The following is a 16,896-nucleotide window of genomic DNA, read 5'->3' as shown; positions in this document are numbered from 1 at the left end:
TGTTCTGAACATCATGGAGTCTGTCTGATAACATGAACACTCTGAGACTGGTTAGAAAGGAAAAGTTCAGACTCCTGACAAGGAGTGTTTTAAAGACACATTTAAAAAAAAAATAAAAAAAAATCTCCATTTCTCTGTCTTTGAAAACAACATGTTTTACTTTTAGTAATTATGAACATTTATCATTTTGTCTCTCTCATTTATTGAGAATACATATTCTGCTTTTCACAATAAAAACAATTATTTTTGGATTCTTATTGTTCTATTATTATCTTTCCATCAGAAAAAGTGATGATGCAGAACAAAAGTGACTGAATGTGAAATTCATCTTTTGATTTTAATTAAATTCTCGTACAAGAGCCATTCAGAGAGATTAAAAAAAAATAATCTGTGAAGACACTACAGACGGTGTTAAAAGATAAACTACAAATATGGTGGATGCCGTGATCTTGACTCCCACCTGATGTGAACACAATGACTTCACCTCCACATTCAAAGACATTAAAAAAACATTATTTTTTATTTCATTGTTTTCATTTACAAACTTCTTTTTCACAAATCTTCAAATCATCAAACTGGAGTCCGTTGCTGTTCTCTTAATTGGCCACTTGATGGTGCTGTTGCCTGCATAAATGTCCACATTGAACGTAAACTCGAGCTGATGTCTTTTAATAAAGAAGAAACACAAAGAAGAGAAATCAACACTCTCACACATTTATTTTATGATTAATATTTAAGCAAACTGAAGCCTGCAGGGCGTTTCGTTCAGCAGTGAGAAGTAGTCTGCCGTTAGTTTACTGCTTAAGTATGTGAACTTAGTTTAACATAATCAGAGTAACTTGACACCGTTTCTGCTCTCTTTGCTAAAATAAAATGTCTGACTCCTCAAGGCACTTCGGTGTGAAGACGTCTTCCATTCTGCAGCTGGTCAGGACTCAGATCTGTGATCAGTGCCAGAGGAAACACGGCAGATCTTCGTCTCGTCAGAGCTCCATCCTCCTCATCCTCACAGATCAGCTGAAAGACGGAAAGGGAGAGAGGTGAGGAGGCATCACTCATTCATCTGCTCTAAAACAAAACTTTAAAAGATGAAATCTACATCTGACTCTAAAACAAATTATCTTTATTATGTGCTTGTCTTCCTCTCACGCAAACAGATTATTATTGTTGATTGATTCACTCTGTAAATCACATAATCAATCAATCATAAAACAGAAAAGCTGTTTCAAACTACATTTATGTTCTTCTCTATGAATGTGTCTCTCCACACTCTTGACCTGATTTGATTTGATTTTCACGTCACACACACTCACCATTACGTCTGACTTTAACACTTTAATAGGTACAATAATAGAATATAATTAAATAAGACGGTGTGTGACTTGATGTGTAAATAAGGTCACGATGCTGTGAACAAAATATGAACAGAGGGGAGCCTGCAGGTTCAGTAATCACATTTTAAACCTTGTGAGTCACCAGGAGCTCTTCAGTTCACAGCTGAGAGAACAAACAAAGGCTCAGGTGTGAGTGTCAGCACTCACCGTCAGCTGAGGTGTTAGTAGGCAGCATGCAGGGTTAGCAGGTGAGCAGGACGGGTGGACAGAAGCTGACGGATGTGCCGAGGCCGGATGCAAAGACATAACCAGCTGCTGTTTTTGTTTCACTTTTCTAAACTTCTCAAGTGAACATCACCAGAAACATAAATTAAATCTACTAGCGTCGATATTTCATGCAGTTGTTCATTGCTCACTCAACAGCAGCGGCTCTTTTCTAATTCTAATGTCACATATTTGCAGATATATACACACCAGAGCTGCTTTTCTTAACCTCAATCTCTGTTTACCATCCCCCGAATGAAAAGTGAAATATAAATAAAGTTTGAACACTTTTCCAAGCATAAAAAGAGAAATGAAGCATTGACAGTGTGTGTCCTCTGCTACTCTCTGCTGTTGTCTGTGTGTAGTGACTGTTTTTGACCAGGAGGGGTCGGTCACGTACAAGAAGCAGAAGTCTGGGTTTTAATCTGCTTCTTGAAATAATCCCCCATGTGCTGAAACAAAAATATTTAAGTGTTGCAGCAACCTGATAGGAGGCTGCTAATCACAGCTGTCCACTCCATGTAATATCTGTGACTCTATTATGTTTAATATGTTCATGTGCAGCATGAAGATAGTGTCCTTTGTTTCCTCTTAAAAGCCCATCGAAGCTTCCTGTAGCTTCCTTTGTATGGATGCCTTATCCCCTCAGAGCACACCTGACCCACATTCTCACCAGATTCCCCTTTCTTTCCACGAAGAGCGTGAACTGGTTTGTAGCGGGAGGGCGTTTAAGAGATAGCGCCGCGAGGGCTGGCTGGCAGGCTGGCTGGCTTCCTGTTAACAGGAGGTGAGTAATAAGAGGATAACCAGCTGCCATCTGGATCAGTGTAACAGCTGGCTGTAAACACACACTCATAGGACCTATTCATTGATACTGAACGGACAGAAGACGGGGGGATTCACGAGGCCAGCGAGGGAGGAGCGGATGAGCAGGGACAGACTGATCAGTAATCAATATTTATCAGCAGATGTTCAGCCTCTGATGTTGGATGTTAGAGTTTTATGTTCTACAGTGTAGAATCAAACTGAAGACATCAACACCGATCAAAAGCTTTGGTGGACTGAAGGAGTTCCTCATGAGCTCTTGGTTTGGTTGATTGATTGTGGAGCTCAGGTCGTCTGATGCCGCTCTCCTTCTCCCAGATAGCCTCACAAGAGTCTGGAGGTCCCGCTGAAGAACTAATGATGGGACGGTGCGTCTTTTCAGGATGCTGTTGTTCCTCTGGTCTAATGTCCACTTATTGTTTCTTTTCTTGTTCTGCAGCTGTGGTTTGTTTGCAGTGGTTTGATTCTGATAGTCTCGTCCAACAGTGGCCACTTAATTTCCTGTCCTTATCAGAGACACTTTCATCACAGAAAAGGTTTCTTGAAATGTTCTGGACTGACTGACCTTCATGTCTTAAAGTCATGATGGATGACTGTTTCTCTTCCTGTCACAACATGGATTAATACAGTAGTAGCTGAATATAGCTGTTAGTGTACCATCACTACCTTGACACAACTGATGGTCTCATTAAGAAGGAAGAAACTCCACCAGCAAGGTAAAATATGAAACTGATTTTAATTGAAAAGTTTTGATGTCTTCAGTTTTGTTCTAAAAGAATAAAGAGAAGTGTGTTTCAGTGCGTCCAAATGTCTGAAATGACCTCTCTGCAGAATGTTTTGATCAGCATCAGTCTGTCCTTGCTGCAGATGTTTGGGTCGGTTTGGGGCTGCAGGCCTGGGGGTGGGGTGGTTGGTGGTGGTGGTGGGGGGGGGGGGGGGTAGATTACGTTCAGTAGGAGCATCACCTTACCATCTGCCTCCTAACACACTGCTGAGGTTGATTACAGAGAGGTAAAATCAGATGTGAGCTCTATCCTGAAAAGATAAAGGTGCAGGGTGTCAGTCCGACACGCCCACTCACTCACACAGTCCGAAAAGACATTTAGGATAAAAAATGAGAAAATATATGTATAAAAAAAGAATTATTTGGTCATCCGGAGGAGAAAAATAAAAACACAGATGGGTGAATTAAACTTTAAGGTCTGGGCTGGATATCACTTTAATAAGCTCACAAACAATAATGTATCTATCACTAGTATAAGAGAGAACACAGGAGAATAATTTGATAATTTTATTGATGCGAACGTGACTGAAAACGCTTCAAATGCTGAAGACTCTCTTCTGATTGGCCCAGCGTGGTTCATTCTGGATGTTTCAGTGTGTATTCATGAGCGATTGTGTCTGTTTGTGTTTCCTTCTGGTTGTTTTGGTTCTCTTTCCAGTCACTTTGTGATTCTTACCATCAGCTTTGTATCCTGTGATTGTTTTGGATCTGTCACGTTACGTGTCTTAGTGGTTGTTTTGTGTCTCTTTGCAGTCACTTTGTGCATATTTGCATCGTTGACTTGTAACTTTTTGTAGTCAGTGTTGATTCTTTGCAGCTGCTTTGCATTCTGTGTTCATTTTGTATCTCTTTGTAGTCATGTTACGTATCTTTGTGGTTGTTTTGTGTCTCTTTGCTGTCGCTTTGCATTTCTTTGTAATTGCTTTACATCTTTTTGTGGTTAACTGTGATTCATTTTAGTAATTTTGTGTCTCTTTGAAGTCGTTTCGTGTCTCTTTGCAGTCACTCTGTGTACCTTTGTGGTAGTTTTGTGTCTCTTTAAGTTCTTTTTGCAGAATCTAGGGAGAGGTACTTCAGTACTGCTGTCAGGAGGGACATACTCTTTATCGTTCCCTTGATTCAGACAAAAGTTTTGTTAAGCTGTTGATACCCAGCCTCAGAAGAGGACGTGGCTTGGGAAGGTAACGTCATGTTGTACGTGCAGCTAAAGACAACATTCACATGAGCAGAAGACAGAATCGATAGAATCTTAGTGAGAAACTTGGATGGGGCTCAGAATCAGACTGGATCGCTCTGCTGGAGAAACTTGGATTCATCTGAGAAATGAAGTGAAACAAATTGGCTATGAGCAAGGAGACTTTCTCTTCCCTGCTTCTTCTTAAAACTCACTAAAACAGCACTGCCAAGCCACAGAAGCATTTTTAGAGCTTAAAATAAAACAAGGCTCCAATCAGAGAGCTGTAGATGTTCACTCCCCCGTGCTGAAAAAGAAACCAGTATAGTAAACTCCGACATATTCTCCTCCTCTGGCTGCTTCTTTGCTCTAACTGAGATAAAAACAGAGACCATATTTAACAAGGTTATATAACGTCTTGCTGTATTCACTCGTTTCAGCCTCAGGACGTGTTTAAATAGAGGGGACTGAACTTGCTCTCTGTGTAAATAACTAGTCAGGCTTTAAATCCAGCAGAACTGGTTACAGCATTAACCCGTGGTCATCACTGAAGCAGTGTGCTTCACATAAAATGGTCCTTTTATGATCCTGAACAGCCACAAAGCATCAGGCTGTTCTGCTCATGCAGCTCGCACACATGATGAAATAAACACATAGAGGAAACAGCAGACGGCAAGACGGTCTGTTGTTAGCATGCTGAGATGTCATTTCTACTGAGAAGGCTTTAAACTGACCTCTGCTCCTCCTCAATCTCCTCCTTTGTCATCAGGGTCTCAAACTTGCTCTGTTTCTTTCCCGGGGTGAACGTGACTTTATCTTCAGCTGCAGCCACATCTGAAACAGCAGACAGAGCGCACAACACTTTAGCATAAAAATACCAGCCTTCAGTTACTTGATACTATATTCAATGAACTATCAAGAGGTACTGCAAAGTAAAGGCAAGTTTTACACAATAGCTCACGGACAGTAAAGCATTATTTGCCATCACTTTTTTATGCTAAGCATACAGTTAATACTACATAACTTGACATAAACCTGTTCTAATTGCATAAAATGTTAACATTGTTTGCTAAAAGTGCTAGAATGTCATCACCTACTTTGGTGTGGGTTGCACATGTTAGCATACAGCTTATTTGTATTTAAACTTGCTGTTTGCTAAAAGTGTTGGCCTGTAATGTAATATCACGCAATTCGGTGTACGCTGCACACATATGGAGTTCAAAATCAAGTGTTGCACATTAGAGACTCAGCTCTAACTTTACGATATTTAGATGAATAGTGAAATACTGTGTAGCTCTTTCCATATAGTAACTAAGATTTAAAAGTAATTGGACAAATAAACTTGCATGAATTCTCGGACCATCAGTCACGTTCACTTGTCCACATATTTATGGAAAGATACTGAAATGAAGGAGCCCCAGAATAGAACCTTGGGGAACTCCACAAAGACCAGAACCTCAGTGAGGCTAATGGATATCAGCATTTTCAGGTACACTCTATGACTGCACATGTTAGCTTACATCACTGGTATTTCATTTGATGTTGGCTAAAAATATTAGCATGTAAATAAATATTATTTAAACAAAACTTTGAGCTTATAGTTAACTATTAATATACTCTAACACTTCCTAAGATATAATTTACTATCGGTATGTGAATGTGTATTAATTTGCTTGATGCTAAAGGGAATAGGCTTTGCGTAATCTGAGGATTTCAGTATTTACACCACATTTTCTGTTGATGTGTAGCTTGACAAATTCTCACAACCTATTGGTGTATTAGTCCTGTGCACCTGTAGAAGACATGCGCCTGCTGCTCCACCCACTTTGTGACAGGTTGGAGGACATAAGGCAAACAGTCAGTGTACAAGTACTTGGCCCTCTCTTCAAGATTAAGAATGATCCTTCTAAAGCAGATGGCTGATCCACCTCTATACACGCAAACTGACACTGTGAAACATGCTTTATCAGACTGTAAAGACTGGTTACACATGCTTATACATACATGAACCTGCACTGTTTGACATAATAGCTGCAGGTTTCACTGATGTTATTTGTCATCAGATGGAAATGTTTTTCTGAGCAGCGATTAACCTCATAGTTGCCCTCTGGAGATTGATTATAAGTCTTCTAATCCTATGCGGATTGATTAAATATAACCAGTGTCAGTGTCGCACACAGCTGTTACAAGAAGCCATTTTCAATCCAAAGATTACATTCAGTGTAAACCAAGCAACTCTGTCTAATGCATAAATCCAAGCTAGAAGTATTTCAACAGCTCACAGACTGTGAGCTTCCGCATATTCAGAATATTCAAAATAAAATCATGAATATCACATGAATATAGAAATACTATGTGGAGACTAGGTCTTTTAACATGTAATATCTAAGGTTCAAAAGTAATTGGACTGTCAGACGTGTATTAATTCTTGGGCCCCCGACCTGTTCACTTGTCCACATAATCATGGAAAGACATGTAACAGAGGAGGCCCCAGAATAGAACCATGGGGAACGCCACAAAGACCAAAACCTCAATGAGACTATTGGATATCAGCAAACAAATATGGGCAATAAGAAAGGGCAGAATAAAACTGTAAACTAACAGTAAATCCAGTCCGGCTGTCTTACCATTATTAAGGTCGACCTCTGGTGCAGGTTCTGGTTCTGGATTGGAGGATGCCTCTGCAACAGGTTCAATGGATCCAGGGATCAGCTCTTTCTCAGTTTTTTCAGTTTCAGTTATGGGTGGCTGGACTGTTTCAGATACGGGTTCAGACTGAACCAAAGGTTCTGGATCAGGCACTGCTTCAGATACGGGTTCAGACTGAACCAAAGGTTCTGGATCAGGCACTGCAACAGGTTCCGGTACAGAAACTGGTTCTGGGACTGTAACTGTTTCTGACACAGGTTCTGGTACAGGTTCAGGTTCTGGGATAGCTTGTGGTACTTCAACTACTTCTTGTACTTCAACGGATTCTGGAACAGGTTCTGGGGCTGCTGTTGTTTCTGGGGAAAGTTCTGGTGCTGATACTGGCTCTGGGGCTAGTTCTGGTATTGTGACTGGTTCTGGAACAGGTTCTGGTGCTGCAGGTGGTTCTGGGACAAGTTCTGGTACTGTGACTGGTTCTGGGGCAGGTTCTGGTGCCGATACTGGCTCTGGGACTACTTCTGGTACTGTGACTTGTTCTGGAACAGCCTCTGGTGCCGCAGGTGGTTCTGGGAAAGGTTCTGGTGCTGATACTGGCTCTGGGACTAGTTCTGGTACTGTGACAGGTTCTGGAACAGGTTCTGGTGCTGCAGGTGGTTCTGTCACGGACTCCGATATTTTTACTAGTTCTGGGACAGGTTCTGGAGCTGCTACTGGTTCCGGTGCAGACACTGGCTCTGCGACCAGTTCTGGTGCTGTGGCTGGTTCTGGAACATGTTCTGGTGTTGCAGGTGGTTCTGCAAGAGTCTCTGCAACTTTCACTGGTTCTAGGACAGGTTCTGATACTTTCACTGGTTCTGGGACAGGTTCTGGTTCTTTCACTGGTTCTGGGACAGGTTCCGGTGTTGATACTGGTTCTGGTACTTTAATTGCTTCAGGGACTGGTACTGGTTCTGGGACAGGCGCTGGTTCTGGGACAGCCTGGAAAGAGAGATAACATGTTATATGTGAGAGGCAGAATTTGAACCAGTGACAGTTGAACTGAGTGGCTTCTTCGTGTCAGCTTGTTGTTGATAAAATGCTTTGACTAGGTGTCAGCGTGACAGAGAGATTATGAGCTCTGTCCTGAAATAGAAGAAAGAAGTGTTTTCAACAGACCTCGATTTAAGGAAACATGATGAAATCATCTTGTGATTCCAATGAAAAATATATTATTCACTTAGAAGAAAAAACAAGCTGGTGTGTTTTCATGGTGTTCTAAATTATTCTGGTTTGAGTAACAGATCTGTGAGTTGTAAGACTTACATGGTAAACATTACAAATACAGGCCAGGTGATGCTGAACTAAGTATACTGTAAATCAAGCTGAAATCTGGTTTACTTGTGGACAAGAAGTATGGGAACCAGGAATTTATTAAGTATTAAATCCAAGAGTAAAGTAGTAAAGATGAACATATCTGATCTAAATATTGCTGTATTGAATAGACCATCTTCTGAGTAGACCACTGGGATCATGGGAGTGATATCTGTCACTTGCAGCGCCTAGTTGAGGATCATCCACCGCCTGCAGTCGACACCAGGACAAATAAAATCCTCTTCGGTGTCTGCCAACTTGTCCTTTCCCCAACACCTGACAGCCTGACAACACGCTCATACATATAGTGTATGCATCTGCCCTTTCAGTAACAACCTCCCTGCTCTTCCCCACAGATGCACCTGTCTGTGTCTTTGAGAACTGCTGACAGAATTGCGCAGATCGATATCCGAGCCGCCGATCTGGTTTCTGCCTGAGCCAAACATGGCTCCACTCACAGCAGCAGCAACACAACAAAAGTGCTATGTTCTGCTAACTTAGATTTCACTTTTAGCCTTTTAGTTATTAGGTTAGCTTAGCTTAGCTTCTAAATCCAGTGCGTTAAATCAGTGTTAAAAAATGAAACATGTTACTTATTGCAGCCTTTACATGTTGTGAAACAGTGGAATCACCGTTCCTTAGCTTACATAATTAGCCGCTACTCTCTATTTAGATCGTAGCGGTAGCTTTTAGGTTTCGTAATAAGTTTGTTTTGGGTGTCACATTACTTTAGCTTCTAGGTCATGTTTGTTTGTTTGTTAACTTAGCGACTATCTTCATTTTAGTGTTTTGTTAAAATGATCTTTAATGATCCTGAGAAACAGGAAGCAGCTATTTCAGAAAACAGACTCATAATGAATGTCCTCTCTGGTCAAAACCAGCCTCGAGCCTGATGGACACCACGGTTCTGCTGCTGGTGACTCAGCACAGTGACAACTGGTGGCATCATCAGAGGTCAGACAATGACATGCATCAAGCCCGATTCTATTAAACCAGTCTGCTGCATGCCCTGCCGGCCTCTAAATCCCACAGCAACCCTCGGACACACCCTCAAACCGGAATGGCATCCCTTCAGTTGGAAAGCTAGGTCGCTTCCTCTGCCTCTGAATTCCTGAGCTATGAAACGCCAAATATTCTCCACACCAAAGGGCCGGCTTGTTTAAACAAAGTGCTCAGTGGCACTCTGCTAAATGCAGGGTCATGAAATCATTTATGAGTCAGCAGGACAATAAACTGAATTCTTAGCTGAAACTTGGGTCCGGTTCCTACTGCTGGCCAAAATTGGACAAATAGCTTGTTGGGTGAGTGATGAGATCATCGTGTGCAGTGTTCAAGCAACAATCCTTTCCCTGCTTTAGGGAATGAATCAGCCAAGCAGCACGACAGGAAATGAGTGTATGAGTGTAATGAGAGTTCATTTCTGCAAATGTTGGGAATGACAATGAGACCTTAACAGAGAAAATCCATAAGTTATAAGATGTTAATCAAAATTATGACCAATTAAGACAAGCTCGGGAATAGAAAATATTGAATGTGAAACCAAGTCGAGATAATGAGAGCTACAGGTACTAGGCCATGATACTGTGTTAGACACCATTGAGGCTAAAGCTAACAGGTTCCATTACATCTTGTAAATGGACAGTAATCGCAATACTAAACCACAATATTAAAGTAAAATACCAGAAACTAATAAATAAAGAAGTCCAAGAAGAAGACAGTGAGGTTGTGGTTTTGGAAAACGAGCTCTGGCACTCTGGATTAGTCTGAGTTATTGAGGCCTTCACAACCTCTGAGAGCTTTTCCGGGTAAATATATCCTAATCTGTAACATTACACTGAGCGCTTCTCTCATAAAAGCCATTTTAGTTGCTTAACAGGCACAGAGGAAGGCAATCAGATCTGCTGGCATGTTGGGAATTTAGTGACCTACCTGAGCAAACACTTAGGAGGAAGTGGGGAGGCACCCATCTTCACCTCTTTATGTATCACAGAGACTGTCTGCCCATGAAAATGAACCAGTGGGTGGTTTGTGTGGCAAGGAACTAAAATCCATAGCTATGTCGTTTTTTGTTGCGCTAACAGTTGTGTGAGGAGTTTCAAGAGTCTTGTGAGTTATTATGATGGGAATAAAGGAGATTGGGTTGGATGGATGGGTCAACAAAACATTGGACTTTAATATTATTGGTGGTTACCCATTTCAAACTGAAGTAATTTTCTATTTTTCTATCTTCATCACAAGACTTCCCATGAATTAAACGCCAGAGGTATTTAGCTGCGGTAAATGGAACCATGTCAGAACATCTGGGATGAAATGAACTGTAATTGTGGTTTGAGATTTTCGATCTTGGTTCTCTGTCTAAACACAGGCTCTTTGTTCAGCCTGCTCTCTGCCTTATCTCCACTTCACCTCCATTTATACGCCTTCCACTTTTTTCTCTGCAGGGAAGCGTCTTCAGGTATTAATGCCTGACTATCTTTTCTCTCGCCTCATTACTTTATCTCAAATTATGTTATGGAACAAGCTAACAGCAGCGAGTCCGTGCTATTTTAAGTTGTAAACTCTCCTTCTTACGCACAGGATTTCAAGCATTATGCCCTCAGCTGTGCGATAGAGGCAGGATAGGGTGTGGCAGTGGTGGTGATGGTGCCAAGCTCTCTGAAATCACCACATAGGAGGAATTAGCTCTAATATGAAGCCATTGTTTTGTCCTGCATTTGATGCCCGGCCAACAGCTCCATAAAGCAGAGGAGCCAGAGCAGAGCAGGCTTCAGAGAGAGGAGGAGAGGCAGGAACAGGGCCAGGCCAGGGGGAAATACCAGCAGAGGTATGTCAGACAACGGGCGAGAAAACTGCTCAGTGCTTCCATGACTCTGTGCCATTCAGTTATCTGGTGACAGCTGAATAGACATCAAAGTCAGAGGAATCGAAGATGGCGCTATAAAAGACTTTATTCAAAAAAACATGATCAAAAACAGACTTCTTAGGAGGAAAATAATCAATAATTCTGATTCTGTTTCAGGGCATTTTTTTGAAAACTGGAAATTATGCTGAATTTAAAAAGGCGATAAAAATGGAAATATTAAGACAAACGTTTTGGAAAGGGTTTTGAGATCTCAGCATTAAAACAATGTAATATTAAAACACTTTGAATTAGGACAAAGTAAACAAATAAATGAATAAGAGAATCGTAACGAATGGAAGACCACAGCAAACAATGACAAACTAATTCTGGACTTTCAACAAGTCGAGTCGAGTACCAGTCGTTTAATCTTTTGTTTCTGACTAACCAAACAAGGAATGTCTTATCATTTTCTCTGTGAGATTGTAACTGCCTGTTATTCTGAGATGTTTAACATGATAAACATGACTCTAACCAACTCTTCCTCTGCACTCAACTCAGAACAGCTCCTTCTAACCAGCCCTCGTGTGAGAACACTCACATCTCCATAAATGGAGCGCTGCTGCATCGCCACAAGCAACGACGTTAGCAATTTTCAAAGAATGAGGAGGGAGAGGAAACGTTAGTGGAACACGTATTCGCCTTTTTGCATAGAGATCTACAAGCACAGGAAATTTTGTTTTAACCTATTTGCATGTATTAAAATGAATATTTTTAATTTCATGCAATAAACATCATCTGCATCCTCATAATCCTCACTTAGAATTCCTCACATTTTATTGCATTGAGTACAAAAGGCTGCTTTATCTCCTTTTGGCTGATTTAGACATGCTAAGCTAATAAATGTCACAGAGTCAGATCTTCTAATACCATACATCTAAGCAAGCAGCTTCCATGTGCTGAGAATGCAGAAACATGAAACTACATGCTACATGCATGTTATGCTAATGGACTAAGCCTAAAGCTAATAAGAACTAGGTCAAGATATGTGCTAACAAACTAAAGATAAAGGTAACAGACCCCAAGTCATATCACCTTGCTAATAACAGGCACAAGAAAATTACACTGTGTCAAGAGACAGAAAAGCTAGATCTAATAAACTGAACCTTAAGCTGTGAGAGTGCGCAAACAAAAGCAGGTTACAGTTAATAGACTGAGGCCAAAGCTAACACGCTCCAGGTTGAATTTGTGCCAAAAAAAAAAAAAAGGATAAAGCTAACAGGTTGCTGGTCATGATAATCTGCTAGTGGACTCATAACCTTGTGACTGGAAATTTCCCAAGCTGCGTTCATGACTTCCACTTCTCGACCACGGACTGTAAAAAAAGTAGAGGCCATGACAACTCCTTAAGAGTGAAGCCAAAGCATGTGGAGCTTCCCCTGGCAGCTGCAATAAAGGCCAGAAATTTTGGGCCAAACCATAGACAAGAATAAAAGACAAAAAAATGGACAATACGTCACGACTTCCTCCCATTGGCCAAACTGTCTCTAGAATCCTGGGGATACGGGCGGCGCCATCTTGTCTGTGCAGTACTGTTCGAGAGTGGAGCCACGTTATCGATGACCTGCCCATACTTCCGTTAGACTTGCTGGCGTTTGGTTAATATTGCTCTCTGGTCTACCTAGTTATATAGATATGTTGGATTATACACCGCACTTATTTATTTATTTTCTACTATGGGACTGTTTCATGGAGCAGTTGTGGTGACAGGCTAACGCCAAATCTAACAGGTCCCATGTCACATACAGATACATATATTTATATTTAACTACAGTGGGTAGAGGGCTTGGTACTCTGTAATACTGTAATTATCACCTCTAAGTGTCTTAAATAAATAACAAAACATCCGGGAAAGACAAAAAATTTCATTCATATTTTGAGTTTTTTGTTCGGACTCCCACACACTGAGTCCTCGACGACAAGACCCACTGTGTCCCAGTTGCTCTGGGCCACGAACACAGAGACATCCTTTATGTGGACGTTTACACAAAGACAACTGTAATATATACCATGATGCAGTGCGGCAGCTGCAAGTCAGACAGCAGAGGAGTCAACAGTGAAGCCCTCAGTGTGCTGGATAACGTTATCAGAGGAGGGGAAGGCGTGGCTGAAGAGTGTGTGTGTGGCTCGTCGACACTGAGACAAGATCTGTGTTCATGGTGTGTTTACAGCACAGCACAGAAATGGCTGCTTTATGTTTGGATCAGGAGTCGTCATTAGAGCGTTTGAGCCACTAATTTAATCAGTTTGTTTATTAAATGAAAGCTAATAGCAACAATAAAATCTGCTTTATTATCATACAGCTTCAGATGATGTTCTACACTAAATCTGACGCCATCATGTTACAATAAAACAAAAAACTGGAGAAGATGCGCAACACTGACACCAATAGGCCAGACTGAGAATTACAACACAACTTTTTTATAATGTTCATGAAAACACGTAAAAACACAAAGTTCGTTTTGGACATGTCATTCTGGATGTCACATGTAAACGGGGTCAAGTAGCCACGCCCACCTCCACCTCTCCCTATAGCAGCAGAGTCCGTTTTAGACATGTGACACCGTAAACATAGGTGTAATTATAGGATTCATGTTTGGCTCCAAATATAGGCAGCGAGCCCGTTGCATGTTACAGCAACGGTGTGCACATTCTTCAGGCCTTTTTAAAGGTCTCCGCTCAAAGTGGGAAAAGGCCTGAAAGATGGAGCTGAATGGCTAACTCCGTCCGGCCTCGAGTGGATGATTCGCATTTTCAATAAAGGCCCATCGCCGTGTGCACATGCGCATACAGCCACATGCACAAGCGAAAGTTATCACCACCTAGTGGCTAAAAGCAAAACTACAGAACAGTTTCTGACATAACATTTTAAGTCATCCGATAATAGACTGTGCAAAATCAACTGATACCAAAACTAGTGATGATGATAAAAGATTAACTTCAAACGCAAATTAATGAACGTGACAGCTGTCTATGCTTCAAGCAGGGTAGACCTGATAAACACAATTAAGGACAAGATGTTAGGACAAGATGCTCTAAGCTGGAAACACAGTGACCCAGCAGCTCTAATAATCAATCAGACTGGATCAGCAGCGGTCAGTGTCACATCTCTGATCAATGTCCCGCATTAATGACCAGTCTGCCCAGTTATTTGTTTTATTAGCTGGGATCACCAGCTCCTCTAACAGCCCAAATAGAGCAAAACAAGAAATTTTTCAAGTGTTTTTGTGTTTATTTTTTCTCCTCCCAATCAATTAAGACTAATACTTTTCAGTAAATTTGTCAACACCTGCAATAAACGCTTTTAAACTGATTATTACTTCATAGTTGATGAGTATTATTACATTATTCATGTGTATTTATATGTCCGTTTATTTTATTGCGTACACTGAGAATATTTTATCATTTGGAGTAAAAAATAAATAAATGAAAATAGCTTCATTGGCTTTTATATATTTTATATTTATATACTTTCTAAATAAGATGTTCAAACACAGAATTTCATCTTACCTGAACTTTTGAGTCCGGGACGTCCTGGATCTTCTCCGCGGCTCCGATGTCCTCTACTACAGCCGGGGCCGGAGGCTCTAGTCGCGGAGCGGCTGCACGCTCGGCTCGGACCGGCTCCTCGAAGGCTTTGGTCGGAGGGATGTCGTCCTCATGGCTGACTTTGGGCTTCTTCTTCCCGGCTGAGGAGGAGGCGGCGTCGGGCTTCTTGCTGAGGAGCGATGAGGCGAAATAAATGGCCACGACGGTGAAGAGGATGGCGGGGATGATGACGGCCGGGTCCAGATCCATGATCACAGTTTGTGGAAGTTGGAAGTGTTCAGGAGGAGGAGGAGGACGGTGTGTGTCGGTCAGGCTGCTGTCGCACACACACACTGAGCCGCATCCAGCATCCACACACACGCTATAATCTGACCTCAACAGCCGACAGCGCACACGTCTTTTCAAAATAAAAGACCTTGCAAGTAACATACGCAGGAATTCAAGTGCTGCTTTCAAAATAAAAGACACCAAGAACATGACGGTTTCCAAGTGATGCCAAAGTATATTATATTATATTCACATTAACTTATTTTATATGAGACGACTGACTGAACGCAATGAAGTAAAATAAATAAATAAATCACAAATAATTCACTAGAATAAAATGAAATAACTAAAAGTTGGAATTTCACCAAACTACTTTTCAAATCATGACTTATTAAATTTGATGATTTTATTCTTAAACTTATTGAAAACAGACTTTGGTTACAAACTGCCTTAGTAAAGTATCTAATAATTTTGATTTTATGCACTAAAATGACTAATATACGTGAATTAAAACATATTTTAAGACAGAACCATCGGTGAGAATATTTATCTCTGGCAGAAATAAAGTAAGTGACAGGTTTCTGTGTTTCTAACAAATAAAAACAGACCAAATCAGATAAATTAACTCAAATGTAAGTGAAAATTAAAAACAGAGTCTGAAAGAAAGTGTCAGAATCTGGCGACATGTTTTTTTTTAGTCATAGAAAAGATTTTTATTGAGCAACAGAATGAAACTGATCACATCAGTGTCTGTCTGGGCGCCCCGTCTCCTTCCTCATCCTCCCCTCGTCAACATTTAACCTCGTCGTCGACCAGTTCAGCTGACGAAGGACGGGGAGAACGCCTGAAGGCACCGTGTGACCGACCTCACAGACCAACATAGTGCCTTTAGTTCATTTTTAGGACAGATAAAAACACAACGCCCCCCCTTACAGTCAGTCACAACGTACCTCGCAGCCGATGACAAACTTTACATTATAGGCACTTTAGTCTAAAGCCACAGATTAACATGAGATGCAGCAACAGTGATTTATGCACTCAGGTTCAAGAATCTCTCAAACTAACTGAATATTTTGGGATTTTTAACATTTGAAGACGCCATCAGGACATTTCATAAAATATTGAACCAGTAAGAAATGGGCGGCAGCAGATGATTCACGTTTCACCTCCAAGTCAGAAGAGCTCACTCCTTATTTATTCAACACTATTAAAGATGTAAATAAGGTTTAAGTTGGGTCCATTTTTAACCCTTTATTCGTGTCGTTTGGTGCAGTTTGTTTCACCGCCTCTTGAAGCAATAGAAGACGGGATGTTTAAACCGTTTACCAGCACTGATCTGTTTAATAAACTGAGGAGTTCAGGTGCCGCTTGTAATAAAAAGCAGAAGAGTGACATCTTCAAATGTTTTTATCCTACAGTCAAACAGACGAACAAGAAAACAATAACGGACCAATAATGACATTGCTGTTTAAGGATCAATTAACCAGTTGCTGTAGGTTGCCGCCGTGTTTTACAGACTGATCTTTCAGCTTTAATTAGCAGATTTATGAATCATGAGAAGATCGCCTGCAGCTTTAAACAACACGTCTTCTCCTCTGGCATCGGCTGAAGCTTTGGCTCGTATTCGACACGACGCGGAACCTGATCAAACACTAATAAACTCTGCAAAATCCGCCGGAGACGCCAAAGACGCTCCAGTCAATTAAACGCACTCTGTTTGTCTCTGCAGCGTGTGGCACAAAGCAGGCAGAACGTCGCGGAGGCTGCTGAGTCCACCTGAGAACGCAAACTGAAAGCTGAG

At 41.2% G+C, this 16,896-nt stretch overlaps 1 protein-coding gene across 2 annotated transcripts; it reads right to left on the bottom strand.

The window, feature by feature from the left end:
- Positions 1–317: 317 nt before the first annotated feature.
- LOC311506670 (uncharacterized protein) lies at positions 318–15,322 on the bottom strand. 2 transcript variants are annotated; one of them, XM_084570720.1, is made up of 5 exons: positions 14,790–15,322; positions 7,009–8,008; positions 5,116–5,215; positions 3,394–3,458; positions 318–1,017 (listed from the first exon to the last, which is right to left on the bottom strand). In XM_084570720.1, exons 1-4 carry the CDS (start codon positions 15,303–15,305, stop codon positions 3,425–3,427), a joined length of 1,650 nt encoding a protein of 549 aa, XP_084426846.1. In that variant the 5' UTR covers positions 15,306–15,322; the 3' UTR covers positions 318–1,017; positions 3,394–3,424. The 2 variants fall into 2 exon arrangements, with proteins under 2 accessions (XP_084426846.1, XP_084426847.1); XM_084570721.1 differs by lacking the exon at positions 3,394–3,458 and having other exon boundaries at positions 14,790–15,318.
- Positions 15,323–16,896: the final 1,574 nt, after the last annotated feature.

This window comes from Chelon labrosus, assembly GCF_963514085.1.
Source record: "Chelon labrosus genome assembly, chromosome: 21".
Lineage (NCBI taxonomy): Eukaryota > Metazoa > Chordata > Actinopteri > Mugiliformes > Mugilidae > Chelon > Chelon labrosus.
This window is presented reverse-complemented; position numbering and strand designations above follow the sequence as displayed.